Source organism: Myxocyprinus asiaticus, chromosome 34 (assembly GCF_019703515.2).
Source record: "Myxocyprinus asiaticus isolate MX2 ecotype Aquarium Trade chromosome 34, UBuf_Myxa_2, whole genome shotgun sequence".
In the NCBI taxonomy this organism is placed as follows: Eukaryota; Metazoa; Chordata; class Actinopteri; order Cypriniformes; family Catostomidae; genus Myxocyprinus; species Myxocyprinus asiaticus.
In genome coordinates this window covers 27,082,241-27,091,049 of record NC_059377.1, presented here as the reverse complement: position 1 = coordinate 27,091,049, position 8,809 = coordinate 27,082,241, and the positions used below count along the sequence as shown (strand labels likewise).

Sequence of the window (8,809 nt, the reverse complement as noted above, 5' to 3'; positions counted from 1 at the left end):
GGGCAGACAACTCTCCAATATTTTGAGAGTGCCCATTTCAAACGCTTGTGGTCAATCTTACATATAGCACCTTTAATTATTTCGTATTTTTTGTATTTTTAAACATTATTCTACATCTTGTCAAATGTTGACCTCAAACAGTGTGCAAATGTAAAGGTGTGTGAATTAAGCATTTGAAAGATTTGATGGGTTACCTGTCTAAGCTTTTAGAGGGCTGCAACTAATTAATAAAATCTAAATATCACTAAAATAATAAAAAAATGAACTGAAATGAAAATAATCTGCAATGAATTTAATTATAATTAGTTGAAGATCTTTGCACTTGCATGACAAACCTCCATCTGTGATGCCATTTTACAGTGGTGAAAACGTATTTCGATAGGAAAAAAAGACAGTTGAAAAATGGTACAGAGCTGCGTCTGAAAAGAGCCCAACCCAAGCACTATATAAAACATTTGATAAGCTCATAGTTTTGTGTGGGTTGTCAGGTGCTTTAACAGATTCCTTCTGCTGTTCAATGTGCTTGAGAGATGTTTAACCCCAGCTCATAACTTACATTTGACTAATTTATTCTTATTTGTCAATATTATAAACTCAATGTCATGCAAGTTTACATTCCCAGTTTGCAAAACAACGTGTCCAAAACAGAAAGCAAGTCGTTATTACTTTAAATAGGCCAAAAAAAATAATAATAATAATATTCATGGAGTGAAGTAAACAAACGGAGTGCCACAATAAAATACTGCTGATATGATGAATGTCAAATTTATCATTACATTGAACCGTGTTTCACTGAAATCTTATATGTAACTGTAATGGGATTATAACAGTTTGGTTTATTATCATTGTGATTTAAATTATCCTTCTATTTAAATTTATATTGCAATATTTTGCATTTGGATGTTTTGTAGCCTTCAATTTGCATATTGTTTGAGGACAACACTCGGCAAAATGTGGAATAATGTTTTAAAAAAACAGGAAATTCAATTTGGCTTTCTCATTTGATTAACCAAAGAATTAATCAACAGAAAATAACCTATTATCAAAACATTGTTTTATAATGTGTTGTATTAAATCATGAGTGATTTAATGATGTCATATCAGCTTGGACACCCATGCAGGCTCACTATTGGTTGATTCAGTGTTTAGGTCGGCCATTTTGGGTCGACATCACTGTAGTCCTTATTTTACAACACTTAAGAGTAACCTCAGTCAGCACTTAAGAATCAGTCTTAGACTTTGCTGAAAGTTGCTTATAAAAAGCTCCCAATCGTACACAAGTCCTAATCTTTGCTAAGAATTTTTTGACACATAAGCCAAAGCTTAAGACTATTCTTAGGAGCATTTCTGAGAAGTTTTATGCATACGGCCCCAGGTGTTTAGGAAAGTACTGCTTTTATTGCCATTTAGTGTTTTTGGAGAAAATAAAATCAAAAGTGCCTTTAGCCCCGTTGTACCCTATAGTGGGCACATTATCATACACAAGCAAAATGGGCTCTCTGTAAAACACATTTTTCACATTTTGTTGATGTTGTCAAATGATTTTCTCTGGCAATGTTAGTGATTTTGTTAATGTGACTATGTACAAAAACCTCTTTTCTATGTCCTTGTGGCACTGAATAACAAAAAGCTTAAATTGTTCCGCAAATTCAATTTAAGCTACTTTTGGGAAGTCATAACGCCCATCTGGTGGCTTGAAAAAGCTCTAGACATTCTTGAGGCAGGAAGCTTGAACCACGATTTGAAGTTTGCATCTTATTTTGTAAGCATACGTTTGCACGGCTAGAGTGTAATACATTTGCATTAAATTTAAATGGTCTAAAGCATATGACATGAAGCGACTGATGCAATTTTATGAAGAGAATGAATACATTTTAAATCTGATCCGCAACAGTGATATGCAAGAAATGTAAAAGGGAACGTTCTTAAGTTATTTTCTTTATCGAAAACAGATTTCTTGCATCGCTCATCTGTTAGTTCAAGGATATTTTGTTTATTTGACATAAGTATAAATAAATAAATAATACTCATATACTATTATATATATATACACACACACACACACACACACACACACACACACACACACAGTATATATTAATGTTTATTGGCACATTAGCATAATTGCAGGTGAACAAACCCTTGTAAATAAACAAATCCTTGTTAAACACATCAAAGAATATACAGTCTCTCTCTCAGTTCAACACGTTACTATTATCAAAACTCATGGACACTTTTACTGTTTCACACAATAAGCCCGAGATTCTCCCTCCTTAATTTGTCATGATATGAACTGTGTCTGCGGAGTAATGCTCTCCACTTTGTGATCTGCTGGGTTGGCTGCAGCCTCATAGTTACAAATTGTAATCTCATGCCTGTGAGCCTGAAATAGAGATAACAAAAAAGAAATCAAGATATTACATGAAGGTGACTGCACAAATGTGGATCCTTCGCCATAACTTATATTTATAGACATGATTAAACTAGAGCCAAGATTTCTGTCAACTATTGCCCTTTCATATCATTTGCATATGGTGCATCTGGTTCCAGTTAGTAAAAACATTTACTGTGTTTTAAAAGTGGTGTATGAGGGGGTTAAGGGGTTAAACCTTTCCCCATAAATCTTAGTCTTTGTTATTGCTGAATATTTGTTTACCCACTACTGACCTCTTTGTACTCTCCCCGTAGCCCAATGTAATACACACGAGTGGATTCTGCCCCAAAGTTCCGAGATATGTGAATAGATAAGTGCTGCACATTGGAGAATCTGGCAATCCTATACAAAGTGTTTGGGGTAGATAGTCAGTAGAAATGCCCAACACACAGGATGTAAACAAGCAAATAATGCACTTTTATGCATGTTTACATTCTCAAAACCAAATTGCTTACTTGGTTGGATACTCAAGTTCAGCCAGTGGATCCCTGTTTAGGCGAAACGCTTGTTCTGGCTCTCTGCTTGTGTCATCAAAAGACATCTGGGGTATGTTCTTGTACCTGCTCAAAAAGCACCAAGTTACTTGCAACTCTCATTTATTGATATTATTATTGCATTATCCATCTGTGACACTGCAATAAAGCTCATTTTACAGTGAGAGCACACTCACAGTCTCATTTCAGCAGGGTGTGACTCATCATCTTCCCCAGCAATAATGATTCCCTTCAGCTTCACACTGCCTGTAAACCTGCAGATATGACCATTGCATTTATGATATTTACAAATAATGTATTATATTAGCAAGTTACCTAAAAAGGATATTACTGTGGCCAAAAATGAGTCTTAAAGAGGACGAGTGCTGTTTGCTACGTAATAAATAAATAAATATGTGATGCAAAAGAGCATAGATTTCTTACGGTATATTGAACAGAAGTTCCTCGTCAGCATCACTTTCAACAAACTGAAAATAAAATGGGAGACATAGAACAAATTCAATATCATTTTTAGACGAGCAATCAGTCTTCAATATTTCAACAGACACTCAGGACATTTTTGTTGCAAGATCACCTATAATTTAAACTAAAATGCAATCAATTTTTAGTTTGGCTCCATTCCATACTTGCGTCTATTTAAAACTTCCAGCAAGTTCTATGCCATCATGTCGCAACTGCCAAGTTATTTTAAATGGTACCTTCGCCCTGTCAGTGCGTTGATCCCAAGGCTTGAACACCAGTTTCCCGTCTCCGTCTCGGCTCTCATTCAAGCACTGAAGCTTCTCTATATCAATGCGTCTGTACAGCTCATATTCCACTCCTCGCTCAGCTGGCTCGTGATCGCATTCACAGCAACCGTGACTGTGTCCACCGCCGTGGCCGTGTCCAGACATTGCGTAAACTTGCACTTTAAACGAAGGAATACCAAAAGAAGTGCCAAAACACTCACGCCTGCAGACGACTGTATAATATACGACAGTTTAACTAGATTCTGTCACAAATGGTAAAATGCAACATAAACCTCTCGTACAGTGTCACAGGTAGTGTAAAAGTGGTAGAAGTCCACAACACACGAATAAGAAACCTGGAATGTAATTGGACCATTAAAAACGGAGGACCCAATTAGGAACGGAGTTTGGAGTCGCCTTCTTGTGACGTATTGACGTTTGATTGGTCGCGTCCCTTCATTGTAAATAAAGTATGGCCGTGTCTAGAAGGGATCCCTCATTCGTCAACTTCTCGCACATGTGCAGTCTGTTACATAGTCTAAGTATGTGTAACTATGTTCATCAGAATCAGAATCAGCTTTATTGCCAAGTATGCTTACACGTACAAGGAATTTGTCTTGGTGACAGAAGCTTCCAGTGCACAAACAATACAACAAGACAGAGATAATAATACAAAAATAGAATAAAAATAAAAAGTGAATAGAAAATATATAGAAATACACAATAGACAATATATATATATATATATATATATATATATATGTATGTACAAATCTGTTATATACAGATGGTGCAATGGAATGTAATGGCAGAAAAGGTAGGGTATGTTGGATAAATATAAATAGACTAAGCTGTGTATTGCACATAATTATTGCTCAGTGGGGCAGTTTTAACTGTTCATGAGATGGATAGCCTGAGGGAAAAAACTGTTCTTGTGCCTGATGGTTCTGGTGCATATGCAATCTTTGTTAATTAAAATATAAAGATGCACATAGGTGGACTAGAACCCTAAGCCTCTTATGCATGGGGTCTATTAGTTACCCCTAAACCACTCAATCAAACTACTGCAACTGGCACTGTTTGATGTACATCTCTCCTAAATTACAATATCGCATGACTGACAGTAGCATATCTAGTGATGAAATTATCAAATTTATTATGTGAAATATTTATTTTAGAGCTTGAATTGATCATCAGGAATGACTATTTATGAAAACAGACAATTTAAAATAATCTTTTACTAGAGCTCATCGTTGCTGTGCTACTTCAAATGCCTTGTATAATCTGTACAATTGTAGAATCTCGCGAGATTGATGAAAGAGGGATCTCTTCTAGACATTACCCTAAAATACAACAGTAACTGTGTGCGCCATATGCGGTTAGTGGATGCATATGAATAATACAGATGAAGGGTTATTGACAGGTAGTGTAAAGTAATTGCGTAAAAATACTTAAGTATTATTTTTTGGGATTTGTACTTTACTCAATGCAATTTAAATGGAATACTTGTACTTTTACTTAATTACATTTCCAAAGAAAAAATAGTAGTTTTTACTCCTTACAATTTTATTTAAACTTGAAAAGTACTCACTACATTTTTGCAGATCATTTTCTTTCATCTTACTGGACTGACTGCATCCCACAAAGGACAGATGACAGACCAAAGTTCAGTCGTTTCAAATGGAGTGTCGCACAAATTTCAAATTTCGGATCTGATTTGAGCTTCGGATACGTTTAAATATTTGCGCGATTAGACCATATGTGATGCCCAACTGAATGTGATGTATTCATTCAAAACTCTGAGCACCAAGTGAGAAACACTGACGGTTTTTGTCCTAAACTTTATTCTAAATGTCTGCTACATCTACAGATTGGATAGTTATAAAGTTAAAAATTACCATTCACGTTGCAAATATATACGTATATATAAAAGCAAAAGGCTTTTGTAATTAAATATGTACATGTCATTTATTGTATTTCTGCACTTTCCTTCATATTTAAATCATATCTATGAATTACTACTCCCTATTTGCTGAATTATTGTTGTTATTGTTATGCAACTAATAGTTAAAATACTAACCATAAAACCAGCAATGATTATGATAATAATAATGATAAAAATAATGGAATCTGAGTTAATATTAATTATTCATTTTATTGAATTCATCTGCTCAACAGCAAGGTTTGGCAAACCTCAGAAAACAATTCACTAAACCAACAACATTGCTAACTTTCTTCAAAGCTTCATTTACATTTTTTTATCTTTCTCTATGTCTCAAGGGGCTGGGTGCTCTGACATCGCAATTCGTGAGTGCCTTCTCCCTTGCAACGAACATTGTGTGACTGTGGAGACATTTTTGCAAAATAAAATGATGTGGTTCATTACTTGTCTCAGGGCAATTTCGAAGTGAAATGTCCACTGTGTGGCGCTAAATGCGAGTGAAACGTTCTCCCGAACAGATGAGGTTTTTAAGGTAAAAGTTCTTTTGAGATATAAATCAACAAACATAACCTCCCTATCCTAAATCTTAAAGGAGTCGTTCACCCAAAAATGAAAATTCTGTCATTATTCACTTACCCTGATGCCATCCCAGATGTGTATGACTGTCTGTCTTCAGCAGAACACAAATGGATATTTTTAGAAGACAGAGCTCTGTCAGTTCCTTATAATAGAAGTACACGGGTGCCAGCAATTTGACGGTCCAAAAGTCATATTTAGGCAGCATAAAAATAATCCATGCAACTCCAGTCGATCAATGAATGTCTTCTGAATCAAATCGATACGTTTATGTTAGAAACAAGTCGATAATGAAAATGTTTTAAACTTTAAATCAGCGCTTCCATCCAGGGCTCTAATGCTGTTTAAAATGGCCGAACTCTCGCTTGACGTTATTTCTTCTGTTGTAAATAAGTGCCGCTTCCAAATTCTTGCGTGAACTCGTCAACACGCTTACGTCACGCTTCGCGTCAGCTGTTTGTAGAAGCGCTTTTTAAAAGTTAATAAAGTTTTAATTATCGATTTATTTTTACACAAAGTTATCGATTCGCTTTAGAAGACATTCATTGATCACCTAAATATGACTTTTGAACCGTCAAAGTGCTGGCACCCATTTACTTCTTTTATAAGGACCTGACAGAGCTCCATCTCCTAAAAACCTTCATTTGTGTTCTGATGAAGACAGACAGTCTATCCAATCCTGGATGGCATCAGGGTAAGTAAATTTTCATTTTTGGGTGAACTATTCCTTTAAACCTAAAACTAACAGACAGTGTCAGAAAAAGCAAATGTGAGATGAAAAACACAGTTTCTGAAGATACCACGTTATTTTGTGGTGCTTCTATGACACTTTCGCCTCGTGTCGACTCGCGTGTTCTTCAGGACTCGTACTCCAGTCCTTTACATCACAAGTGCAAAACTCTAAGTTGAGCTACTGCACAATTTGATCATACTTGATGTAATGCAAATGTTAAAATGAGTCATACGCTACAGTAAAAGTGTTTAGATGTCATAAGATAGCATTATGTGAGGAAAATGGCGAAAAGTAAGTGTTTATGAACTGATAATCTGCCGTTTTACTCATGACTTTTGTGAAAGTGAATAAAAGTCGTTGTTATAGCTCCTCTTGTGTTCATTCCACCAGGAAATTTCTGTGTTAATTACAACAGGCTACATAAAAATAATTTAGCAAACATTTAGTCATTGTAACATGATTCTTTGACCAGGTTGTGAATGTGACAATTATGACAGTCGTCGGACACAGTAAAAAGGTGACCTAACAAACCAATTGAATTTAACATCCTCTCTCACACAATCTTATCTCTTGATTTCATTCTATCTATAGTAAAGAAGTTACTTTTTATTTTTTAATACTTAAGTCCAATTTAATGTGAATACTTTTTTACTTTCAATCAAGTATGTTTTTGGCTAGATACTTAGACTTTTAATTGAGTAAAATTTTCACTCGGTATCCATACTTTCACAATTTCTGAGTACCTTTTACACCCCTGGTTATTGACAAAAAAGGTTGTTCGAGGTAAAAATGAGAAACCTTTTAAAAATTTAGTTTAAACTACATGTGTTCGTAGAAATGTAATATTTGTGTCCATGTTGATTTCATACATATCTTGAAAATATTTATACAATTTTCTGCAAAAAAAATAAAATAAAAATAATCCAGGTTCAATACAAGTTAAGCTCAACTGGCAGCATTTGTTGATAATGGCATAATGTTGATTATCACAAAAAAATAATTTAACTTGTCCCTCCTTTCTTTAAAAAAAAAAAAATCAAAAATCGATATTACAGTGATCCACTCACAATGAAAGTGAATGGGGCCAATTTTTGGAGTGTTTAAAAGGCAGAAATGTGAAGCTTATAATTTTATAAAAGCACTTACATTAATAATTGTGTTAAAACACGTTATTTGAGCTAAGTTGTTTATATCATCAGTTTACCAGTAATTTTAGTGTTTGTTGACATTACATCGTCAAGGCAATGACGTTGTAAAATTGGCTATAACTTTACACAGAAAAGTAAGCAATTTTATCACACTAAAATAATGTTAACACTCATATTGTTTATGTCTTGTGGATATACTTTTGAAACAGTGAGTATTTTAATGTTTATGGATTGGCCCCCATTCACTACCATTGTAAGTTCCTCACTGTAACCCAGATTTTTGCTTTTTTTAAAAGAAAAGGAGGAGTGAGTCAAAATAAATGTTTGTGGTAATCAACATTATGCTACAAATGCTTTCGATTGAGCTTATTAAACCCGGAATATTCCTTTAATCATTATTTACAAACAAAATAGAGTTTTCAAACATATTTTTCAAGGCAATTTTTTAAATAAATATCAAGACATTTTGAATCACGAATATCAAGAAGTTTTTCTTAGAGTTAATCTGTTGTACTTAAACAAAATGTGCCTTTTCATAAAATATGAAAATATCCTAAAGTTTTTAAAAACCTCATATACAGGATCATCATGATAGTCTAACAGGGTCCTCTGTTTTACGTTGTTTGTTTTTGTCAGAATGGCTACCTTGCATGTTGGTTACACCACCTGACTTTGATAAGGTGGATTTTCAAAATATATATATATATAAATGCATTGCTTATTTAAAAAAAAAAAAAATCATAATAAAAGATGA

General features: G+C 34.3%; 1 protein-coding gene across 1 annotated transcript; it reads right to left on the bottom strand.

Moving 5' to 3' along the window:
* Positions 1-2,082: 2,082 nt before the first annotated feature.
* LOC127425447 (PITH domain-containing protein 1-like) lies at positions 2,083-4,035 on the bottom strand. Its single transcript, XM_051671468.1, has 6 exons — positions 3,627-4,035; positions 3,352-3,395; positions 3,105-3,182; positions 2,890-2,994; positions 2,668-2,776; positions 2,083-2,383 (listed from the first exon to the last, which is right to left on the bottom strand). The coding sequence occupies exons 1-6, from the start codon at positions 3,819-3,821 to the stop codon at positions 2,282-2,284; spliced, it is 633 nt and encodes a 210-aa protein (XP_051527428.1). The 5' UTR covers positions 3,822-4,035; the 3' UTR covers positions 2,083-2,281.
* Positions 4,036-8,809: the final 4,774 nt, after the last annotated feature.

Coding starts and splice junctions, on each gene's coding strand:
- LOC127425447 (XM_051671468.1), bottom strand. CDS start 3,821: ATGTCTGGACACGGCCACGGCGGTGGACACAGTCACGGTTGCTGTGAA. Junction 2,777..2,889: donor GAACTTGAGTATCCAACCAA/GTAAGCAATTTG, acceptor CACTTTGTATAG/GATTGCCAGATTCTCCAATG. Junction 2,384..2,667: donor TACGGGGAGAGTACAAAGAG/GTCAGTAGTGGG, acceptor TCTCTATTTCAG/GCTCACAGGCATGAGATTAC.